The 25,821-nt window shown below is 39.8% G+C and overlaps 2 protein-coding genes across 2 annotated transcripts; both read right to left on the bottom strand.

The window, feature by feature from the left end:
* Nucleotides 1-10,110: 10,110 nt before the first annotated feature.
* chata (choline O-acetyltransferase a) lies at nucleotides 10,111-16,993 on the bottom strand. The gene is given in 15 exon segments (XM_087803293.1): nucleotides 10,111-10,175; nucleotides 10,178-10,529; nucleotides 10,592-10,729; nucleotides 11,449-11,511; nucleotides 11,592-11,733; nucleotides 11,800-11,922; nucleotides 12,083-12,211; nucleotides 12,290-12,390; nucleotides 13,299-13,468; nucleotides 13,531-13,708; nucleotides 14,833-15,013; nucleotides 15,682-15,735; nucleotides 16,005-16,123; nucleotides 16,560-16,751; nucleotides 16,952-16,993. Coding segments are annotated over 15 exon segments (2,049 nt in total).
* Nucleotides 16,994-18,806: 1,813 nt separating this feature from the next.
* slc18a3a (solute carrier family 18 member 3a) lies at nucleotides 18,807-20,378 on the bottom strand. The gene has a single exon (XM_087802779.1). The coding sequence runs from the start codon at nucleotides 20,376-20,378 to the stop codon at nucleotides 18,807-18,809; it is 1,572 nt and encodes a 523-aa protein (XP_087658905.1).
* Nucleotides 20,379-25,821: the final 5,443 nt, after the last annotated feature.

Here is a 25,821-nt window from a genome sequence, read left to right as displayed (position 1 = left end):
CTGTAGCTGTAACATTTATTAATTTTAAGCTAAATGTGTTGATTTAAGTATGTCTTACATAGATGTGTGACTCTATTGTACTCGTCAGTATGTGTCTGTTAGTACAAAACTCTCTTTTCATTGAAATATTAACATTAGCAAATTTGCTCCTTTCGAGTACTTGGTATTGACTGTATCCTCTCATCCTCAGTCATTGCAGGGATCCTACACGGAGCTCCTTCTTACACACATGCATTACACACTCTCACTCGTTACTTGGGGTGTTTCTCTAAAAAAAATAATGCACTGCAGTATTTCAGTGTTTGCTTCTTTGTAGTTTAAATAGCTCAAAATGTAAATCACGCTCGATGATAGATCAATGAGTCAATTTGTCTTTCTTTCCCATTGGTTGGACGTACTGATACTCACAAGTAAAACCGAATATTGGTTATTAAATTTGTAAGTATCTGAACAGAAAATGTTTTCAGTGGGCGGGGCTTAAACACATTTTCTAATGTAAATATTTCAATGAAAAAAGAGTTTTGTACAAACAGACACATACTGATGATACAATAGAGTCCAACATCTATTTAAGACTCACTTAAATCACATTAGTTGAACTTTAATTGAGTTAAGCGAGTGTGATTTGACACCTCTGAGTGATCATTGACACATTTTCATGTAGGCTTGACTGATCGTTTATCTGGTGCAGTGAAAGTCCAACTTCCACTTCACTGGCATCGAGTAAAATCAGCAGAGATTTTGATTTAAATTGGACAAGAAAACACCATCTTTAAAGCAGTTGATTAAATCATTTATGTGATCATTGATAGTGTTTTTTAAAAAACGCTATCAATTCAGCGTGTCCTCCTGAAAACATCAACAAACCCATCTGGGATCTGTTCAAGCCACATGGTGCTGTCATGGTAGAGAGGGAACGAGTGACACATGAACTCCAAGCAGCTCCCCTCTCACTGCTCCTGTCTCATCTGTCCTGTATCATCTCTGCTGCAGCCCACTTCCCTCCCCCTAAGATAACACTGACATGCATCACATTAACTAACCAATACACACTGAGATTTTTCTCCTACCTCACAATTACAAATCAAATTTTCCTTTCCCCAAGGACATTTCCGATGTGGTTTGTGAACTGCAACATGTCATTAGATATAATACATGTGTTGTATCTTTTTAGTAAGGGCTCCTAATTTAAAGATCTTTCACCATTTTTACATCTCTGAACACTGAAACATGTCAAACTCACCCACCGATTTACTTATGTGGCCCAATAGATGTTCGTCTTTAAATCAAATTACAGTTATATTCATATTGTTGGGGTTACTTTTAAAGATGTTTTAGAAAAGATAGACAACAGACCTTATGGATGTCAACAATTATAAAGTGACAGATTAAAATGAAAAGTAAAGAAAATGGTTTTAATAAAAGTGTTTAAAATTCATTAATTTTCTACTCACCTTCATGTCGACCAAGGGTTCGGATTATTTGGGAGTAATCTATTCATTTTTAGAGTTATAAACAAAAAATGTTTGTTCATTTTAATGTAGCGACTGGAGCTCAGTTTTCTCGTCTTCATCTTCGTCTAAAAAGACATTTAAAATCATCCAAATACCTCCATACTGCTAGACTGTAACGTCCATCTTGAAGCCTTATCATAAGGAATTGTTCTAGATTTTTTTTTAAAAAGTCTATAAATTAACTTTGTTTGTAACGGAAGTTATCGGTCACTCAGTTCCTGTCTGATGTCTGATGTGAAAAATTTAGGATGAAGGTCTAGCAACGTCCACTAAAAAACAAGCTTCAAATATAGACTTGTTTAATTCAGCAACATTAATATGATAACAGACTAGATAGATTAATATGAAATATATATTATAGATAAAATATAAAAGCATTCATACATAATATACGTTTGGGTAAAAAGAAAAAAAAGCTTTTATCAAATATAACCTGACGAGACTGTATATGAGTTTCTTCATCCCAGTGTTGAATAACATTGTCTTATCAACGGTACGTTAACTGGGAAAACACTATAAATGCTTGAGGACGAGGAGTCTGCTGCTGGTTCTTCAGTCAGAGTGAGGCTCAACTAGAGCTGATGAGGGGAGTCATCCGTTAACAAGCTCTGCCAGCGCGATCGCTCCCACTGTAGCCGGCATTATTCCACGCTGAGACCAACGATCAGTTAAAGCCCTTAAAATCACTCTAATGACACACACGTGCACGGACGCGCACGCTTGCGTAATGGTTGGAAGAATTGAAGGGAAATGAGGGAAAGCTCCAGATATCTATCTGGAAGTGATGTACAATACAGCACATTACTCCCGAGACAACAAGATAATCCCAAATTACAGCCTTTGAATAAAGCCACCAGTAATTACGTGCTAATGACATCAGAGGATGCGTGATCACATTGTTTGATCTTTGCTCTACATTTGTGGGAATATTTTTTTCTTGTTTCAGAATCATTACACAAAAATAAGAATTCTCTGTTCCTGGTGGGCACGGCAAAACCTAGAATGACGAATGAACCCACCAGTCCACGACGTAAGGTTGGAATATCCATCTGGGCGTGACGCGTCAATATGCTCCGCTTTTTAAATATTTGAAGATGATCACAGACGTGGAATTTGAGGAGAAAGAGAAGGTTTATGACAATTAACTGTAGAATAAAGGGCCTTAAAAATTGTCCTAATAGTTTTGTAATCATGCTTTTGTTTTTAAATAAAATAAAGGATACATTTTAAATATAAATTGATTAAATCAATAAACCTGTGTTGTACCATCATCTTTAAATTTTTTGATAATCATTCTAAGCAAAATGTCACTTTTTTAAGCATAAAAAACTAAGCATCCTGTTAATTACTTTTGTCCATGTGGGACAATGTATTATTTCATGAATTAAAGATCAACTAAAGTGTTTTCTTAAATAGATGTTGGACTCTATTGTACTCATCAGTATGTGTCTGTTTGTACAAAACCCTCTTTTTTTACTAGCTGCTTGAAAATGATTTGTTTTTCTGGAGAAGAAACCTTGTTTACTATAACCACACCCACTCTGCTGTGATTGGTCAAGCGTCAACGTTTGTCACTGCGCATCATTAATCCCGTAAGTCTCCATCTTCAAGGGACTTGTTGTATAAACAAAGTGGGACGTGTTTATAGCTGGCCATTATTACATCATGGACTCTGCTCTCATAAACTCTCTTTCGCCCCGAATTTCAGACGGGGGAGAACTTTAATAAGGAATGATTTTTAACATTACTTTTCATTTTTCTGCCGGGTCCAGAACATTCTTCAGCTTGGGCCGATGAACATTGATTACCCTGAGCACTTCCTTGTGTGTCCATTTAAACACTTAAGGCTCAAATGATTATTGCTTATTCTCTCATGGCTAAAACTCTTTTCACCACCACTTGTGCAGCAGTTTTTCAAGTCTTAAAGGTGAAACGGTCCATTCAGGGTAGGATTCAGAGCCTGCTGACTCAGCCTTACTTTTCTATATCAATCAACAAATTGATCCAGCTATTAGGGACTACCATGTTCTTATCCCTGTCTCTGTGTCTGATCGGAAGTTTCCGTAGGAGTACAGTCAAGAAATAAATGATTATAGCAGCTTGTTGTTTTTCATTCGAACGTGTAGTACAACTGATGGGTCGTTTGTTTGTACAAATATAAAGATTAAAGCAACAATAGCTTGTAAGAGTTTAATTTAGTAGCTCATATCTACATGTTTTTTGGATTATAACAATTTAATTTGACAAAAATCTACTCCGATCATTATCTGAAAAAGAAAGATATGCAGTATCCTATAGTAGTACCTCATTTTAGAGAAGTCCAGCATCTGTTCGAGTGTAACTGTATGGTGGTTACCTGCTCCGCACCTGCCAGTCATGTGCTCACACAACAGACTTGCTGCCATCCAGAAAACCAGTAACGCAAACGGCCTCAATGAATAATGTTGCGTTTGAGTTTTATTCGATTTATCCAGGAAATATGTGATCCCACCTCTTGCATTTCTTTGCAGCAGCAGGAGCTAATGTTCCCAAAATGGAACCAACGCTAGAGATCACAAGCTGATGTCTCTTATAGCATGAAGTTGAGATAAGAATCACTACTACTCGCTCTTATTGAATACACAATTTTCTGCTAATGCTATATAAGGGAAAGAACCTGACTTTAAACACTAGCTAAAAGGTATTCGTCAAACCTATGACCATACACAAATGCAAGCCAGAGAAACGGGTCAAAACTTAATAGAGGTTATCAATGATTTTAATAATCCTGTTGACATTGTTAACGAGTTTTATAAAAGGGTTATTATACAAGTAAAAAAAACTATATATATATTTTCATATTATGTATTTTCTCAATATACATTAATCTCTCAAAACATTTTTTTATAAGTTAGTTGAAGAAATGTTTTGAAAAAAACTCATATATACAAGAATTAAACTGCATCTTATTTATCTTAATAAATGGTCATGGCCTAATGACAAATGTCCTTTTTTGGGTGGATTTTCTCGCTTTCTTTTTACTTGACGGCCCCTAACAACATTCACAGAATTTAATGTGGCCCTTGAAGAATTATAAGTGATGATTCACCCAAAATTCAAGTTTCACTCATTTTCTACTCACACTCATGTCGACTAAGGGTTGGGATTATTTTCAGAATAATCTGTTCCTTTTAAGAGTTATAGACAAACATTTTTGTTCATTTTAATGCAGCGACTGGAGCTCAGTTGTCTTCATCTTCGTCCAAAAAGACACTTGAAAACATCCAAATACCACCATACTGCTCGAAGTCTTGACATAAGGCCCTAAAAAAAACTTAATTTATATTTTAAGTTTGTTTTTAGTGGAAGATCTCAGGCGGGACACTTGCAATGTGTTTGAATGAGAATACATGTGTAGCATGAACTGAGCTTCCACAAAAAAAAAACTTAAAATAAAGACTTTTATTATATGTTTAATATTTTTCTGAACAATTCCTCATATCGAGGCTTATCGATGGACGTTACAGACGAGCAGTATGGAGGTATTTGAATGTTTTTAAGTGTCTTTTTGGAGAAAGATGAAGACGAAGACGACTGAGCTCCAGTCGCTACATTAAAATGAACAAACATTTTTGTTGTTAACTCTTAAAAGGAACAAATTACTCTGATAATAATCCAAACCCTTAGCCGACATGAGTGTGAGTAGAAAACGAGTGAAAATCCCTTCAAGTCCCTCATAAACACTGACCCATTGCGACCCCCATGAGCTACACTCTGCCCAGCTCTCCTCTAGATCCCTGAATACTACAGTGGCATAAAGTTTTTTCAACTTAAGAAAAGCTTTTTTCAGTTTTCAGACTGAGGGAATATCTTAAGTGATCCCTTGACGTACATAAATGCAACGCTTTGCAGAGCATGAGAAAATAACTTCCTGAGCAAATGAGCGTCGGCACCAACAGGGGATAATATTCTTCTCTTCCACGGAGAAGTCTGGACTTGCTCGGCTGTACACGGAGGGTTTTATTAATTAGATTGTTAAAGAAATATTTGTTTTTTTCTCTGTCACTGTTGCATATTATACGGGTACAAATTCAATCACTGAAGGTTCAGATGAGGCAAACTGAAACTTTTCTTTCTCACAGCTGATTGTTTGTAACTCCCAAGACACCCGGATAAAAGTCTCTGCTCTTAAGATTTGGCTGTCGGTGCTGTGATGTAGATGTATTGAACACTTATGATATCAATTAAAGGTTTACAGGCACAACATTTAAGAGGGTGATACCAGATGATAGAACTCAAGGTCATATTCAAGTAGGTAAGTAAGTAAGTAAGAAATATTTGTAAAGCGACTTTCTAGACCAGGGTCACAAAGCGCTTAAACAATCAAAACAATACCCAATAAAACCTATGCTTATAAGGTCAAGATAACACTGAGACAAACACAGGAGTGTCAAAGAATCAAGGAACAGCCTGGACGATTAACAGTGTCTTTAGATGTTTCTTGAAGGAGTCAGTAGATCCATCAAACACAGAGGGAGATGAAGATCGTTCCAAAGCTTAGGAGCAACAGCCTGGAAGGATTTCTCTCCTCTTTTCCTAAACCGTGTGCGAGGAACCATCAGTAGATTCTGATCCACAGACCTCAGAGCCCGAGCTGGGGTGTAAGTCTGGATCAGATCACTAATGTAAGGAGGAGTCTGACCATGAATAGATCTGAAAATAATTACCAGAATTTTAAAGTTGACCCTGAAAGAAACTGGCAGCCGGTGAAGAGATTTAACGATCGGGGAAATGTGAGTTCTCCTACTAGAGCAGGTCAGAATTCCCGCTGAGTTCTTTATCAACTGCAGGCGAGAGAAGAGAGTGACTGTATTTTCTAGGGGGGGAACAATTTAACTATTAACTATTAAATATCCGATAAAAGAACAAAAATATGTTATTCTACATAATATCTTGAATCCATTATAGCTTCCTTGAGACGGTTTCCGACAGCTGTGCAGAAATTATTTGGTTATGCAAAGCGATTGTTGCAGCAGCTGTCTGAGTTGCTGGTTTTAAAACGATCTTTGGGGTGAACATGCTGGATGTAGGTCCTGGGCCGGTGTGGTTACACGAGGTCTGCAGTTGTGAGGCGGGTTTGATGTACTGCAAAATTCTCCGAAACGGCTTATGGTAGAGAAATAAACATTCAATTATGAGCAACAGCTCTGGTGGACATCCCTGCTGTCAACATGTCAATTTCACGCTCCCTTAAAACTTGCAACATTTATTGCAAATATGAACACAGTATCTATCTTCTTGAAATGTATTTTGACAGAAAATAAATACTTATCTTAACAAAGATTTGAATGGTAGGATGTTAAAGGACACCTCCATAAACCTATCGTGCCGCTTTCAACTGTCTTTGAACTCCATTTATACGATCAAACGATGTCAATTTAGTCGAAAAAAAAATGCATTCGTCACTCCAGCTACATCTCCCGCCTTCTTTGAAGTCTACAATATCAGATTAGAAAACTAAATTGAAATGTAACCGCCTTCGTAACAATAATGTATGACATTTTCCTTAAGGGTCCTTATCTTTATATTGGAAAGTTATGTTTTATCATTTTTACCAGGGCTCTAAATGAAGTGTCTGCTGAGAGGAGTATATGCCACAACTGGTCCTGAGCACATCAGCGGGTTTAGTATCTGCTCTGGAGATTCTCTGTGCTGGTGAATGAGTCAGTGTTTACTGTCACACTTCACTAAATCAGATGACGTGAGCCAGCTGGCACAGAGACTCCTGTCGCCGTTCATATTTTGGGCATACGGCGTCAGGTACGTCTTCGGAGAATAAAAAAGACGTTTAAAGCTTTGGACTCTTTCAGGGGAACGATGAAGCTTCGTTGCTCTTTATCATCTTCCTCACTTCCTGTCTTACCTACACACTCGCATCCAGAAGATTAAACCTAGTTAGTTTTTTTTATAAATAAGAATGAGGGCTTTACTTTCTACGTCCTTGTAAGTAGATAATTTACTTTGGTATGTTAATGTTATGTTAAGGTTAAGCTGTTTTGCAGTTAGAATTTTGTTGTTTACAAATTTACATGATGAACGAGCCTAAAATCATGTGAGTGAGCTTGAATCATGCAGGTTTATTATCGTCAGTTTGTTGCTCAGATTGAGCCTAAAGTACAATTTTTAATTCTTTTTTTTGTGTCAGGACGTGAGGAAGGTATTACTAAAGTAAGAACTAAGTGAGACTGTCACACAAGGGTGTGCCTTTGGAACTTTTGCAACAACTTTTTAAACCACTATCGTTATGATTTATACAATTATTGTTGTTTCTGACTTGATTTACAAAAAGTAAAAGGTCCCTTTTTGTATGGAAATAGGATTGAGAATTCTTTGTTTCCAGGTCTTCAAAAGATATGGATTGTTAAGTATCGAACCGGTTTTAAAATGAGTCCGAATTGAATGTGAACCAGATTTGGTCTGTGTAGTTATTCCTTTACCACCGCCTACACCACAGGTGTCAAACTGGTCCAGAAAAGGGCCAGGGTGGTGTAGGTTTTTGTTCCAACCAGTCAAGCCAGATGATTTAACCAATCAGGCGTCTGAAGACAGAAATCAATTAATTGTCAGTCAGGTGTTGCTTGTTTAAGCCGAAACCTGATTGGTTAACTCATGTGTGCTTGAGTGGTTGGAACAAAAACCTACACCACCCTGGCCCTTTTCTGGACCAGTTTGACACCCCTGGCCTACACAGTTCTTGCCATGAGTTTGACATATGTGGTTTAAACCTTTGGTAGTTTGAAACATGTGTACTCTTATTTTTCGCAATGTCAACTCAATGATTGCTTTATGTAGCTGATCTTATTTTAATTCCACATTTGTAAATATTTAAAATCTCTTGTATGAACGTGTATTGGCAAGAATCTGGCGATGTGAAACATCCCACTATACGGGGGCAATGATACAATATTATGTTACTGTAGGAAGAAGCATATATTTGTAGTATTGTCCAGTACTTGGCTCTGGTGTTGCAGAATTTCACAGACCATGTGACTCTTGATGAAGCCGTAACTGCTTTCACTTGTTTTGAAACCAAAATATGTCCAAATATCAGCATTAAAAGCTGCTGGAGTCTACTGTATCCTCTCGTCCTCAGTCATACCTGGGATCTCGGGGATCCAATGTTTATGTAGCTGCGAAGGACGTAGTGACTACTGTCTTTTAGTGACCGGATGTTTAATTGCAACTTAAAATGAAGAAATGGCATGAATATTTGTAAGTCAATTGTAAAAAATTGATTTTTCTTACACACACATCGTTGAACTATAAAGCATAAAAACTATGATAGCACAAAAAAAAATTAAAATATATATTTTTTTCATTAATTAAAAAAGAAGATTTTTTTTTAACTATATAGTGCTGCCCAATATCAATACTGTATCATGTAAAATAATATCTCAACATATTGATATTTTCTAACAACCCTAATGTCTTGTCATGGTTAACATTTATTCATGTTTACTTTTTATTTAAATAAATACTTAATGGAGAAGCTGGAAAGACATGATATTGTTCCTTTTTTTCCGTAATATATGATTTTCTTTATGTCCAATGGACAGCTGTGTTGAATTGTCATCCATCTACCAGCAACCGCTGCAACTCCTTTGTTCAGTGTGTTTTCCAGCAGGTCTGGTGAGGAGGAGACAACTGTGAGCTGCTAATTAAATTAATTAGAAGCAACAGAAGGGCTTTCAAAATTGATTATTCTTGTCATTACGAAGAAATAGTACAAACAATGATGTTGTTGACTTCACATTTATTCCGCGTATTTTATCACATTAGAAACATCTATTTTAGATTTTACATTCACGCGTAGCTGTATGATGCAAAAATAAAATGTAAATACTCTACAGGATCATTTACAAATACTTTTGTCCGCCATGATAGTCCACACAAAAAACATTTGAGAAACACAAAGACACATGCAAGATAGTGGGTCTCAGACATGGATCACTGATAGCAGCGTGCAATTTACATGTTGGCACATCAGTCACTCATCATCATTGTCACATGACACCTACTTTACCCTGATTGACAGGCACAAGAACATCACGTGTGTCTGTCACTTTCGCTAAATGTGTAAACACTGCTCGAAGAATGCATTTCTGTTTGCAGCAAAATTACACAGCTATTTCACGTTTTTAGATTTTTTATCTCTCTACTAATATTAGCTTTTCCAAACACAATGATTAGAAAACGCAGACAAATAAATAATTATACTAAGCTTCTTTGTGGGTAATATGCACATCATTTGCCATCATATTTGTTGGTCTAAATATTAATTTTAAACATTAACAGAAAACATAGTTAGGCAAAAAAGAAAAACGTTTTCATAGTCTAATAATAAGTCTAATAATAAATTTAGTTTTGATTTGAACTAGATAAAAAATATAGCGTAATAGATACATCTAATGTTATTTACGATAAATGTGTGACTCAATTTTTATTTTTTTTGTATTTGCTTTTCCTTTTAATCCCTCAAAATAATGTCAGTCAAACTATGATTTAAGGTTTTCATTTGGATCCATCCAGTCCAGATTCTCACTGGGCTTATCTAGCCCTACATTTCATGTCCATTCTTCGGTGCCTGGATCTCTCCCTTCGTTAAAGTCTTTGTTTGACTCCCACTGTGGTCTGTTCTGGGGTCTTCACCAGGACTAGTGGAAGTGTCTGCAGGTTGTTGGTGGGATTATCTGGCGGCGCTCCGGTCTGCCAGTTCCTGTCCGTCCGTGTGCATGTCTCCGGCGTCGGAGCCGGCCTCTGCTTGGCTGGGCTGAGGTTGTGTTTATTGCATAAATCCCTCATATCCGTCAGTCCCTGCACCAGACACTTGACAAATTCGGCCGAACATGTCTGCGGACTCTCGCGGAAGCTGGATGCACAGAAGATAATGTGGTCTGACTGGGGGTTGTAGCACACTCCGTACCCGTTAGGCGTCACAGGTCCGTAGCAGCAGAACATTTCCACTTTCGTGGGGACCTGAGAGTGAAGTGGAATACTCAGACTGTCTGTTGCTGATTACAACACACGATGCTTCATACCTGGCTGGTGGAGAGGATGAACTGATTACTGAGCTCATAGGCTTCATCTTCGAACATCTCGGGCTTCTCCAGGTTGAGCTCCGCCGCAAGTTCCCGTAACCCCAGTAAATGATTATCTATCGCCATCCCAGTGATGGCCTGAAAAAGACAGGAATATGTTACTGTATAGCTGGGCTGATGGAGCTGGTTTTATGACTCTGGGTCACCTTGACCCAGAGACAATGCAAGGAATACCTCAAACACATTTGTTTTCGGACCACCGGGTCACCTTGATATATCTTAACCAGTCTTAAAGAGTTTAAAATACATCTTACATTCTAGTATAGATGTGGTTTCTTGCCCCATGAATACATTTTTGTGCATGTCTTGTAGGAGTGTGTTTTGGCAAGAATTTGGAAATACGATACATAGGGGCAACGATATCATGTACTGTATTGCGATTATATAGCGATACCTTAGGAACAAGGATATATTTGTAGTATTGTCGTGTACTTGACTCTGGTGTTGCAGAATTTACAGACCTCTAACTGCTTTCATTTGTTTTGAAACGAAAATATGTTCAAACATCAGCTTTAAAAGCAGCTGGAGTCACTGTATCTCCTCGTCCTCAGTCATCTCCGATATCTCACAGGATTTTACTGCTGCCATCTAGAGGCCAGGAGTTTTGTAAGGAATTTAAGGGTTTTATTCTTTCAACATATGTGAGACTTACACAAATACAGATGTGCACCAAACCACAAACGCGCGCACACACATTATTAATCGTCTCAGTGTTAGAGGTCCAGTACCAGTGATCTCATCACAACTGCATCATCGGCAAATAGCTTCATTTTGACAGAAATTATGGCTTTTCTCACCAGAATAGTGTACTTGGTTTGAGCTGCTATGGCGCCTTTTAACTTCTCCATCTTCTCTGCGTCCTGTAAGATCATAGCACACGTTCAAAGAGGTGAGAATTTACTGTGACAGGATTCTTTTTTTAGGTAACTCGAGGTCTTACACTTGCTCTTAGTGTCTCATCAGTCATTGTTCTGACAAAGTCCAAGGCTTCTGGTGTGGCAGACCTGATGTTGTCCACTCTTCCCTGCTTGAACCTCCTGATGGAGGCGCTCTCGTAGGTCGAGACTGGTCTTCCGTGACATCTAGAAGGACAAAAGCGAAATGATTTTTGTTGGTGAAGTGAGTCGTGTTGCAGTTCTCCTCTTTACCTGTAGTAGGCCAGCTGGAGTGCCACCTGGATGTAGGCATCAGGACTCATCTTCAGGTTCTTAATGAACTCTTTTCCATAATCACAGAACTTATAGACATTCATGTCCAGGTTCCGGACTAACCTGGACAAAGATGGAAAAAGTTGATGCACTTTATTTGCGGTAATATGGATTTAAGCATTCTTAAGGTTTCCTTTTTTAGACAGCTTTCATTTATCCACATGTTTCTACTCATCAGAATCATCGGGATTCTCAGGTTTATAGTAAAGAAAAAAATATTCACCTCTGCAGTTTTTCGGCCGAGGACTTGAGAAGTTTGTGAATTTGGGGCGTACACTTCCAGCGAAGTCTCCTCGGTGCCGGCAGTTCACTGACACTCGCCGCCCTGACCAGCTTGGATGGGCTGCCGACCCTAGAACCCACACATTTTTGAACATGTTTCTTCTCAATTCTACCCACACACATTCCGACAACAGTGTTTGACTCTCACATGTACTTGAGCAGATACTCTGTGCACTGCACGAGGACGATCCCTTCGAACGGCGAATGTTCACAGACCACCCCGCAGCAGCCGTCTGCTCCTACGACAAACTGACACAACAAAGAACACGTTTTTGTGTGTAGCCACATCCCATTGAAGCCCTGAAATCCAGATGCTGTCACAGCAGCAGGTTTTGGAGGATCCCTGTCGGATGATGAAACTGCTCACGCTGTCTACGATGGTCTGCTTTAAGTCGCCGATAATGACGCAGAAAGAGGGGATTCTTGTGTTCTGAGGTGTAGTTGAAGTCAACTAAAGAGATGCTTTATGCTATAATTCAATAGTCAACAGGGAGAATCTGTTTACATTCTTGTTTTCTGTTAAAGTAGAGCTGCTTTTACACACATTTCGTACATCTTAGGACATCTTTAAAGGTAAACTTACGTGTTTATTTAAGAGTCTCTTAAATATTTAAGTTTGTCTTAAAATTAATTATCCACTTAAAATAAATTCCTTAAGCCCCGCCACTCAACACATTTGTTTTTTCGGCAGGTTAAATCTTGTTTACCATAACCACACCGTTATGATTGGTCAAACATCTAGGTTAGTCACTGCGCATCATCAATCCTGGAAGTCTCCACGTCCAAGGGACTCATTGTATTAACAAAGTGGGGTGTGACTACAGCTGGCTTGAGGAGGAGTGAAGCCGAAAGGCGCTATATAAATAGAGATTATTATTATTATTATTATTATTACATCACTTTGGACTTCGATCTCGTAACCTCTTGTTTTCCAAGATTTCAGACGGGGTAGAACTTTATAAAGTAATAAGTTCAAACCATGGTCATGATGAGGGACTTACTGCATCTTGGAGAAGAAGACTTCAACATTTGAAACATGATAAATGAGAATCAGGAAAGTTGGGTTTTGACACTAGTTGCCCTTTAACATTTCAGATAACATCAACACATATGGTCAACAGTTCTCTCTATGACAAGTTGAGGGTCGATCTTCTCACCTGCATGGGCTTGTCGTACCAGCGATTTCCTCCATTTTTGGCAAGTCCACCTCCGTGCAGCATCTTCATGGCCTGCGTGCTCTCGCTGAGCTCCGCCCCACAGCCGTCATCCAGACACACCAAACACAGACAACGCTCAATCATGTCCAACGCGTCCCTGTTGGTCGACTCTAAGGCGGCAAGTCGAAACCGTGAGCGGCTGCACGGATGAATGCATGTCGTCTCCGCTCACCTTGCATGAGCACGCTTCGAGACACGGCCCACTCGGTGCGTCCGTCCGAGGTGAGGAGGCCGACCGGGGGCTGCTTTTCCTCGTCGCCGTCGGCCATCTTTGCGATTCTCTGCAGCTGAGTCAGCAGGTCTCTTTCGTTCAATCGCCGGAAGTTGATCACGACGTCCAGCACGAAGAACTGTTGACCAAGTTAACGAGATTATTAGACGGGAATTGATAATTAAATAACACGTTTTTTTGGGGGGGCATATACAATCGTGGTGTAAATAGGATCAACAATCCATTCAGACCGTTTTATTTTTCTCTATTGTTCAACTCTCAAACGCGCTTCGGCTAATTAGCTTTCACTCATGTCACTTTTCTGCTGGTCTTAATTCGTCAAGTTAACATCTTATTCCCTCGTGTGTTCACCGCCAGTCACAAACGAGCGATGATCTATACGCCGACAGTAACACATCCATACATATCAAGTCCATCTTGTCGACACGTCAGCTGGTTCACTTTTCTCAAGTCATCCATTCCACTCTGGAAAACATGTCTCCCCTGTTTGGACCATTAGTCGGACGAGTGTGACACATAAATCTCTTCCAGTAGATATTGTTTAATCGCTGGTACGACTGTACACTTGGTTCATTCAATCAAGCATTTTAAATTGAAACGTTAAGTTCGTTTTTGAACAATTTATTCGATAGATTTTATATTAAAAGCTTTAATTGAACCATTGAATTCGTTTTTTTTCTTTTGCATCATCAAACATTTTCTGAACTAATTTTTTTTTTTACACATGGAGTTTGATATTCTAATTCCAATAATTCCCAAATATTTATGTTTATGATCAAGTATTTTTTGAAGCAGTAGCCATTTAATATGAAAAACGCCAGTGCTTCCGTTTTGTCACTTCATCTATGCGTCACATGATTGGCTGAAAGTTTTATTTAGTAGCTTGGTACTCTTTTAGTAGGACTATTATGACAAAATGTTTTAATTTAAAAGGCTACTAAATTAACAATAGTGAATCTAGAAAGGTACATTTAAATAATAGAATTTAGTATATCAAACTATGTGTAAAAGAAAATGTAATTCATTTATAAATTATTATTTTTTTAATCCATTTTTTAATGATTTAATAAAAACAAATTAAACCTTTCAATATTCAAATTTTAATGTGAAATTATACCCAAAATAGTCAATTTCAACACAGACTCACAGTGTAAACTCCTGTACTAAAGTTTATATTCTTACTGAAGCTCTCGTCGTCACATGACTGATACGACTCTAGATTGTTCCTTCGGCGGGTCTGACCTGGTTTCTACACGCCACGATGATGTGTTCTGGTTCTGGCATCACGCTACTTTCTTGGGCCACCAGCGTGTCTCTCTCGTGCCCCGGCAGTCGATAGGAAGTGAAGAGGCGATAGTACTGCTCCATGCAGAGGGGAGTTCCCGCCAGCTGACCCCGAGCGTAGTCCACAGGCAGAGCACGACTACACACACACACACACACACACACACACACACACACACACACATAGACACACACTTGATGTGTTGATTCATCATCATCATCTTTAACCTCTAGTGTGTTCTTAATGATAAAACCTACAGGTAATTTAGCACGTCATCTCTGCAGCTGGACACAGAACCCACCAGCTATAATGTGAGTATCTGACAGATTACTCAGCTCCTTGCTAATCTGTTTTCCAATACTGACTGTAGACATGAGCATTTAAAGACCCTACGTCGGACCCCAGCGGTTCTATCATCTCCATACATTGACTTCAAACATATCTACAGTCAAATAATAAATGGAGTCTCTGTTGTTGACACAATAGTCTCCCTTTTTCTCTTCGCTGTTCTACGCTTAGGACCAAAGATCATCATTCTCTTGATATTATTCCATTAAATCAAGAGTGTTTTAAAGCAAACCTTAACTAACTTTAGATTGACAACATACGCCACTAACTAGTCATCAGTTATTGATGAATATAAATTAAGTTTAAATAGGTATTACTATGTAGTATTTAATTATTTACACCAATAAATAAATTGTATTCATTCGAAATTCATTCATGAATCACATGTTGTTTGAAAGCTGCTGTCATTACTTTAATGTTCTTAATGACAAGTTGGGTTGAATTATTAATATACTTACGCGTCCAGAAGCGTCTTGTACTCCAACACACCAGAGATCAAGTGAGCAGCAAACCTGTGAGGAGAACACAATACTTCCTCAACTCTGCTTCAGGTGTTACTTGATTTCTTGTGGACACAAATGCTGTAGAACCATCAGTAAACGCAACAGTCATTAATGCTGGTCCGTTCTTTCACCACATCCCGACCTTTAATCCGTACAAGTCATGCCCTCGTATGTCATTGTAATTGATAAGCTCCACCTTTACCGCCTTTGATATTGATTATCAATGATTTAAATCTTGTATATTGATCAATGAAACAAAAAGGTTTTCCATCTCTTGCCTCAAGGAATCGATGGGCGCCTTGAAGTTCTGCAGCGGGAAAACCATGGCCGGGCTAGAGTTGACGGGGAGAGCCAGTCTGTTGTTGAGGTACATGTCGTTCAGCCAGTAGTCGTACACCTGTAGAGCACATGAGAAAACTCTTCAATGAAACTTTATTGTATGCTTGACAATCCACAAATAACGGTATAAAAAAATATCATTATTTATTTTAAAGGTTCTGCTGTCAGATTCATTGGATATTAAGACCGATATAAAGATAAAGTCGGTATTTAAACGTATTTTGTCAGCGTCTTTTAGATAAATTTTTGTGAGGACAGGGATGTGAATCAGCACCTCTAAATCGTAAAGATGGCTTGAAAACTACAAAAATATCTGGAAGGTCAATCAGAAGGTTTTAAAGATAAATAACTGTCAATGATTGATTGTATTGCTACCATAAACACTGTTGGGATTAATTATCATTGATGATAGGGTTGTCTTCTGAAGACCTCAAGAAGAGCTGCTTGGATCTTAAATCGTAATAAATGTTTCTCATCCTCGTTGGAATATATACCCAGTTTGCTTTGCTCTGTCGCCGCTCCTCCAGCTTCTTCTGCAGAAGCTCTCCCACTCCTCCTGGAGCTGCAAACTGCTTCACTGCCTTTTGGGTTTTCGTGAACTGCTCCTCCGTCAGCAGGTGTTTCATGCAGCACAGGTACAGGTCCAGAGTCGCTGTCAGGTCCGGCAGCGGAAGCTTAGGAAAATTCTAGACGAATAACCATCAAATAATGAATTTAAACATTCTTAGCAAACCTTATGATGCAGAAGAAAATAAACTCCATGCATTACAGAATAAAACACATCAAACATATTTGATAAAATAAAGATGGATATTTCAAATCACATTTGCTTAAATTACTTAAATACAAAACATATGTATTGACAGAGTGTGAAAATGATATTTACATCTCCATCAGCGGAGTCTTTGCAGGACTCTCTGCCGAGCATGTTTCCGAGCGAAGATGTCGATCACCTTAAAGCAAACATGCGTCAAATAGTGATTGATTTTCTGCATTAAAATAGAAAGACATTCAAGTGCGAAGGTGATGATTATCAAACAATTGTGCACTTTACGTGTTTTTTACAAACAGTGTAATAAATACTTTGATTTAATATGATCCCGAAACAATATTAAAACGTTCAGCCATTGAAATGTCACAAATGCACATTTTCATTGTGCTTTATTTACATTCAAATGATTTTTGCGATTTTGCAATCTTGTTTGACATTTGCTGAATAAATAACAAGACATTTTTGTAATCCCATTATTCTGAGAAATTGAGACAGGTTCTTTAGCAATGATATGAATTCCATTTGAAATGTTTTTTTTAACAGAGGATAATGAATTGTTGTACTCACCCGAGATCACTCTAAACTCTCTGGAAATTGGTTTTAAAAAGTTGCTGGATGAAGTGCACTTCTGTTGAAATTGACTCCCTTTATCATTTTTGGTCTTTTATCAATCCTCAGATGGACCAGCGTGTAACAGGAACGATGTCGAGACCCCCTCCTCCTCCTCCTCTTCCTCCTCTTCCTCCTCTTCTCCCACTCCTACCCAAGTATCCAGGCTCCTCCCAGAAGTCCGGCCATTTGGTGAAATTTTGGCGTCTCATTTTTTTTCACGTGAGGTGGATACAGGAAAGGTAGATGACGATAACAACAAAAGTCACTTTGTAATGTGAAGCAGTTTCTCTGGACAGTAAACGAGATCTCAACCAAACATTGCACACGATAGTCATTTAATTATGTACATGAATATACATGTGTGTACAGTCTCACGTCAGACACTGAGGCTATATGCATTCCATAGTTACATCATCAAAAATAAACACACAAGACGCACACATTGATCCTCGTATCGTTCGGGCACAGTATTGCATATTGAGTTGATAGCAGTGCAACTCTGGCAAATAAAGCCAACACAAACGTCACAAAAAAGATCCTATAGTTCTCTTATATCTTGTCCCTGAATATTATCTGGTAAATACTGTTAGTGGATGGACATCAATAAATCTTTCACTGCACAAGCTTTAAGCGAATTGACATCAATGGGGGTGATGTTATGTTGTGGTTATCATAGGAGGCGCTTCTTTGCAATTTAAGATCACATGGAAATAAGAAATTCAAGTGTCAAAAGACTTTTTCAATGTAAACAGGTGTTTTTTTCTTCACTTGTCTCTGCTGGATTGTTGTGTGTGATGACATTAGAATAGTTCTTAACTGGATGTTTGTAGTGGAATAAAATCCTTTTTATTTTGTCACAGCGTTTTTAAGAATTACTGAGCACACCAAAGCCTAAACCTAGAACTAACTCGTGTCGGAATAACCAAAAATGACCGGCGACTGTGTGATGCCACTCCTAAAAACATAAACTTTAACGATTAATTTATTCATTATAATTGGTTTCCATCACTTATATCATCACTCAATTTTAATTAAAATAAAATTTACCAAACATCGACTGATTTTGAATTTTAAGCATGACTTATCCTGATAAGATTAATTATGATGTATTATTATAATACAAATTCTCTTACTCAAAAGGATTTACTCCAAATCTGATGAAGTATTCAATGTTATTGTCAATAATTTGGATTTTTAAAATCTGATTCTATTTTGAAAAATAAGCTTCATTTGTGTCGTCATATTTAAGATAAAGTCATGTACGCATCATGATCGGTTAAGGGTCGTCGATTGGCTCTTTTTTTATTAGTTCTTGGGATGGGAAAATAACTTTTTGTGTCACTCTCACTGAGTTTTTTCACGCGTACTCCCCCCCTGATGATTCCTCCTCGGAGCAGGTGCGCTGCGCAAAAGTCTCGATCCCGTTCTCATCTATGGTTGTACACAATCCCTTCCTCTTCTTCTCGCGCTGCTCCATCTTGATGGTGTCGTACAGTCCGGTCGGACCGTCCTCCAGAAGCATGTTCCTCTCGGACGACGACGGTTTCATTTGCGACACGTTCTTCAGGATCAGCAGCGCCGGCGCGTAAAGTACGTTGGCGAGGCCCATCCCCAGATTCAACTGGACGAAGCCCAGCGTGTGGACGATCTGGGACGCCACGATGGGCCCCATGGCATAGGCCACACAGTACGAGATGTCCGCGATGGCGTACACGCTCCCGTAGACGGACGTGTGACGGACGTCCACGAGGAAGGCGAGCGTGGGCAGCAGCGCCGTGTCCACGAACGCGATCCCAAAGCAGATCCCGCACAGCGGGATCATGAGCTGTCCGAAGTTCTTGCAGGCGGGGACGGTGCAGGAGCTGGCCCCTATGAAGACCAAGCCGATGGCCCCGTAGAACCACTGCAGGTGCGGGTACTTGGACGCCAGTTTGACGGTGAGGAAGACGCCTAGGACGTGGGGGAAGAAGGCCGGGAACCACGTCATGCCGATCTGCCACTCGTTGGCGTTCATGTTCTTCTCCATCCAGTTGGCTATGGTGGGCTCCAGGAAGGCCAGGGGGATGTTGCAGATGATGAGAGCGCCCGCCACCACCGCGATGTAGGGGTCACACATGAGTCTATAGATGGGGGTCCCCACCGGCATGTTCTCCCTCTCCGACCTGGAGAACGGCTTCAGAACCGTCAGACACATGATCCCGTCGAACAGACAGACACTGGCCAGGATCAGGAAGGGGACCCGCTTCCCCGCGAACTCATAGAGGATCCCACCAAAAGGGGGCGCCACGAGGCTGCCGAACGAGATGAACGCCAGGGCGATGCCGAGCGCTTTGCTCCTCTCGGCGGCGTCTTCGTTGTACCGATCCGCTATCAGGGCGAGCCCGGACGTGTCCGCGAACGCCGAACCCACTCCCTGGATGCTGCGCGCCAGGAACAGCGTGGCGTAGTTCTCCGCGAAGGCAAAGGTCAGCGTGGAGAGGAACATGATGCTGAGTCCGATGAAGAGTGGGATGTCATAGCCCACCCTGTCTATGAAAGTTCCGCTGAGAGGGTTCACCAGGAGCTGCACTATGGCTTTGGAGGCGAACAGGAGCCCGATCTGGAGGTCGAAGTTTTCGTCGGAGGCGGCGGTGACCGCGGTGTAGTTGGACGAGTTGCCGTGATGGGCCAGGACCGGACCCGTGTGACCCGCCGCCCTCTGCAGCTCCGCCAGGTAGTCGGGAATGATGGGCACGATCACCATGTACAGCATGTTGTCCAGCAACAGAACCACGCATACTATCACCAGGATAATCCGGTTCTGGCGAGCCGGGTCTTGGATGACAGTTTTCCTGAGTTCTTTAGTTCTTTCACTCATCTGAGATAGTTTGGCGGCGGCGCTTTTCGCCATGTTATTCACCTGTCCCTCTTTGGTTCCGTCCTGCTCCATGGCTGCGGGTGTTTAGTGGAGGGAATACACTTTGTCTCCTCCTGCTCTTCTGGAGATAAAAAAAAGTTTAGCGTCCGCTCTCTGACATCTCAGTCTTCTGTCTCCGGTCCGTTCACGCGCCTCATCTCTTCCAGGGTCCCGGGGGTGTCACAGTGGCGGATCCATGCTGTTCTCCATTCACCTGTAACGCGCTGAGCTAAGTCATCATCCCACATCTGCCCGGCTGCTTTTTGTCAGTCGTGGATGGGAAACACACTGCAGTTTGTTGACTCCCCTGGTGCCCCCCTTCCTCGCCCCCCTCTCCTCCTCCCTCCTGTGACGCACAGTCCTGCTGCTCCCCAACACTTTTTTTTTAAATTTTTTACGCCAATTAAAAGCGACCACTGCCAAGTCCACACAACACACAAGGTTTGTGTTTGATTTGACTTCACGATGTTTTTTTAAGAAGTTTACAATATACGTGGAGAAATATGGGATTTCAGCACCACTCAGCGGGGACAGCTCCGCCGACGAAGCCAAGAAAATACTACACATTAACCGTTAGTTGTTGTTTTTTTTAATTGAAAAAATCAGATCTTGGATTAAATACTCGCAACAGAAACCAACCTTAGTTACTGTTACAAAATAAGATAATATATTTACACTTTTATTCGGTATCTAATTTGTTGTGATTGTTACATCAGAAAAGTCAATATTTCTCACACATAATCGGGTTTTACTTTGTATGTAATTAAATAAAGAAAAGGATTACATAAACATCTAGTTACAAGATTTTTATCATACTTTTATCTATTTTCTAGTTACGATACGATAGTAGGAGGTGGATCAAAAATAATTAAAAACAATCGAATACTTTTCTTGACTTACCTTGTTCTTAATGATACATTTATACAATTTAAACATCTGCTGACTACTGCTCTGGTTTTGTTTCTGCAAGTTTCATTCATTTTCAACACAATTCAATCAGATTTTAATTAATTTAAATAAATAAGATAATAAATGTTATTACGTTTCCCACTCCCTTTTTATTTTAAACAGAATCAAGTACTTTCACGCTTCCTTTGTCATCCACACTATTAATGAGAATATAATATACACATTTTAACTCTTTGATTCATAAAAATATTAAGAAAAGTTTGTGGTTATTAATGATCATTTACCTTTTACGATAATTAAATTTGCAATTATTTTTTCATGAATAATCACTGATAAGTTTTGGTTTAAAACTTTATTTTTTGTCGCATATTTAAGTGGAAAATGTTTAAATTCTTTTATTTGGACGCTGTCAAATGTGTTGCGCTCAACTTAAGTATCACATTAGTTTGTATGTTTGGATTCATTTACACACCATTACCTTTTATGTTTCATTTCTATCATTTGTATGTTTTTAAATTGGAGAAAATACCTCTTATTATACATTAGCCACTGCTGCTATCTAGTGGAAGAAAGAGGAAGGTGCTGTTAAGCGTACTAGAAAATCTCGCGAGGATTAAAAAATTATAACGAGAAGAATGGAAATTATATTATTTTCCTTTGCTTTTTGTTTTTATTATGTTTTGCAATTCTTACTTTTAGTTTTTTTCAACACTTTTATTTCCAAAGCATCCAACTTTGGTCTATATTGGCATATAGACTGTGAAATTACAAACGTACTTTATCCCAGTTACATGTTTCGAGTTCTTACGTCTTAGTTGTTGCAAACGGGGAATTAAATCAATGGAGCAGCAGAAAATAATATTTACATTAAAAATTCTCGGTATAAGTCGTGGTTGCATCTTTTGACCAGAAGATGGTGCCACCACCCACGCATCAATCTTATAATCTATTTTACATCAATTTTTTTTTAGTTCAATAAATAATCATAATTAAAAAAATAAACGGCATTCAAAAACATCAATATAACATTTACTAACGTTTCAATCAAGTTGCCAACGTGTTATTGTATTGTTTTGCTAAAACAAAAAACCCTTAACAAAAGACTCTCGCTAATGCAGTTATTTACATATATAATGCATTAGATGTAAAGTTTGAAGTACTATAAAAAATGTAAAATAAATAAAATAAATAAAATAAATAAAATAAAAAAAATAAATAAAAAAATAAAATACATTTTACAGTTGTGAATGTAACCCCTGAGTTATGATCATAATCTCAGGTTCTACGAGATGGTGCGAAGCCCTCTAACCGCTTCACTATTGGTTTACTATTGGCCCTGCCTCGTCTCTGAGAAAGCTTAATTAACTCGCCATACAGCTGGGTGCAGTGCACTTCCTATAAAGGCGGGAAATACCCGCCGCCCTTCCTCCAACCGAAAACTCAGCGGGAAAGGTGGCTGCTGGGTGACGAGGTTAGAGGGCTTCGCACCACTTTGTGGAACCTGGGATTATAATTATAACTCAGGGGTTCTATGTAATTTGGTGCTCTGCCCTCTAACCACTTCGCTATTGGTTTAAACCCAAGGCAAAGCTGACAGGATCAATGTACCCCCAGCTAGACGCTGCTCCTGACAGCAGCATTAATAGTGCCGCTCTGCGCACCTGGCAGTGACTCGGTGTCATCAGTGACGTCATCAACGCCGAATGTGGGACTTTTGAATGTTCGCTCCATTATTAATAAATCCTTTTTCTTGACACACAAGAGAAAAGTTGCATTTATTATGTATGTCTGAGACTTGGCAGAGAGAGGAAGAGTTTATTCATCTGAATGGACTTTGTCCAGTAGGGAGCGCTGTCCTGGGGAAGCCTCCCCTTTCTGGCCATGGAGGCGGTTTGGCTATTGTATATATAGAGTTGTTCTTGCAAAGTGATTCAGACACAGGAATTCACTTATTTTGAATTTCAGATGATCTTAGTTGATTCTACAAGTCCTTTCTATTGTGTGTCAATCTACTGCCCGCCTGGTCCTGCGATGTTCTTGAAAGACTTTAGTGACTTCTTATCTTCCTTTATTCAAATAGAATCTGTTCTTATTCTTGGAGAATTTAATCTTCATCTTGCCCTGCTTAATACATTTTCACTTTAACAGAAACCTTTAATTTTGAGCAACATGTTTTTGAACCCACTCATCAAAAAGGCCACACTACACTTTGTTTCTACTGGCCTGGACATTTCTAATGTATCTATACATGATGTCCATCTTAGTGATCATTCTCTTGTCTTGTTTAACCTGGACTTCATTCCTGAACCTAAGCCTTTGAAAGTTAGGTCTGAGAGGCGCGTCATCCAAGCTGATACTGCAGACAGTTTTGCTGCTATGTTTGACCGTCTTTCCTTTGATGACTGACTAAACGTGGACAGTTTGAACCCAGTGAACCCCTGCTGTTACTGAGACTGTCTCCTCCTCATGGTCTTCCTTCAGTGCTGTATCTCTGGGTGATATTTCGGCACTAGTGAACAAGATGGAACCCTCCTCTTGCTCAGATGACGTCCTTCCTTGTAGGCTCTTCATCAAAGTATTTGATGTAATTGGCCCCTGGGTTACCAATATGGTGAACCTCTCCCTTTCCACAGCGGTTTTTCCCAATGCATTTAAACATGCCATTGTGGAGCCTTTGCTTAAAAAGCAAAGCTTAGACCCGACCGACCTCAGTAATTTAATTTCCCTCCCTTTCTTTTCCAAGATCTTGGAGAAGGTGGTGTCTCATCAGAAAAACATCCATGTGAAGTTTCAGTCTGGCTTCCGTAAACATCACTCTATGGAGACAGCCTTACTGAAAGTGTCAAGTGACATTATGATATTTGCCTCATTCGGGTAAATCCACTGTTCTGGTTCTCTTGGATCATTCCTCACCCTTTGACACAGATGTTCACCAGATCCTGCTGAGAAGACTGAGGGATGAAGTGGGACTGTCTGGGTCTATGTTACAGTGGTTCTCACCAGACCTTCCTGGGCACAGTTTCAGTGTATCTGCCACTCAAAAGAGCTCTGAATCGGCGGATCTGTTGTGTGGAGTCCCTCAAGGTTCTGTTCTGGGTCCTTTATTGGTTTTGCTGTACTTGATTCCTCTCGGTAAAATCATTCAGAGATTTCCTGATGTTTCTTACCACATTTTGCTGATGACATCCAGCTCTACTGCTCTTTTGATCCAACTGAGCCCCAGAGGCTGAACAGCTTAGACAATTGTTTGCTAGAAATCAAAAAATGGTTGAGTGAAAACACTTTGCAGCTAAATATGGACAAAACTGAAACTCTGGTTATTGCTCCTGATGATAAGGTTCCAGGGCTGAGTCATTACTTGGGTGACTTCAGTCAGTCTGTCAAACTGAGCCTGAGAAACCTGTGTGTAGCATTGGACTTCGACTTGTCTCTAGTACAACACTGCAGAAAACCGATCCTTTCCTTAAACTGAGAAAAATCTCTAAACTTAGGAAAATGTTGTGGGAACATGATCTGGAGCTTGTAATCCATGCGTTTGTCTGGACTATACAACAGTTTGTTTTCATGTTTAAACAAGAAGGAGCTGTCTCACCTGCAGTTGATTCAGAACTCTGCAGCGAGAATTCTGACCTGCTCAAGTAGAAGAACTTACATTTCTCCGATCCTTAAAACTCTTCACTGGCTTCTAGTTTCTTTCAGGATCAATTCTAAAATCCTGGTTCTTACTTTCAGATCTATTCATGGTCAATCTCCTCCTTACATCACTGATCTGATCCAGCCTTACACCCCAGCTCGGGCTCTGAGGTCTGTGGATCAGAATCTAATGATCTACTACTCCTGTTTACAACGGAGACACTTATTAAACAACATTGCGTTAACCTGTCTCGATCATTATCATGATCTCTGAGGTGGCTTGGGTCAACAAGCCTTCGAGCGCTTCCAGTCGCTGTCAGGTGCCGTTGGAAGCGCTCGGCAGGACACACAATCAGCCATTGTGTGGTTGGGGCCTAGGCTAGGGGTGGGCAAACTCGGTCCTCAAGGGCCGCAGTGGGTGCAGGTTTTTGTTCCAACCAATCAAGAGGACACATTTTGACCAATCTGGTGTCTTAGGAGTGTAATCAGTTGATTGTCAGTCTGGTGTTGCTTGTTTTAGCTGAAACCTCATTGGTTAAAATGTGCATGCTCGATCGGTTTGAACAAAAACCTGCACCCTATGCGGCTCTTGAGGACCGAGTTTGCCCAACCCTGGCCTAGGAAAACGAAGCAGACATGTGTCCCCCCTCTCCAGGGAGTTTTAGCACTTCATGCACACACATCGCCCCTACAGTGCAATACGTCTAAAAGTGATCGTAAATGTCTCATTTGTCAAGCTTTTTTCACTGTAAAAGATGGCGGCGCTTTTCACACATTTATATGTATATATGTATATGAATGCACCCAGCTTGATGGCGAGTTCATTAAGCTTTCCTAGAGACGAGGCAGGGCCTCGAGGAAAAACCAATAGCGAAGCAGTTAGAGGGCGGTGCAGCAAATGACGTAGAACCACATTTTCAGGATTAAACAAAGT

The sequence above is a fragment of the Callionymus lyra genome, chromosome 11 (assembly GCF_982586985.1).
Source record: "Callionymus lyra chromosome 11, fCalLyr1.hap1.1, whole genome shotgun sequence".
NCBI classification, from domain to species: Eukaryota; Metazoa; Chordata; class Actinopteri; order Syngnathiformes; family Callionymidae; genus Callionymus; species Callionymus lyra.
The sequence above is the reverse complement of the archived record's forward strand: the minus strand, read 5'-3'. Positions and strand labels throughout refer to the sequence as shown.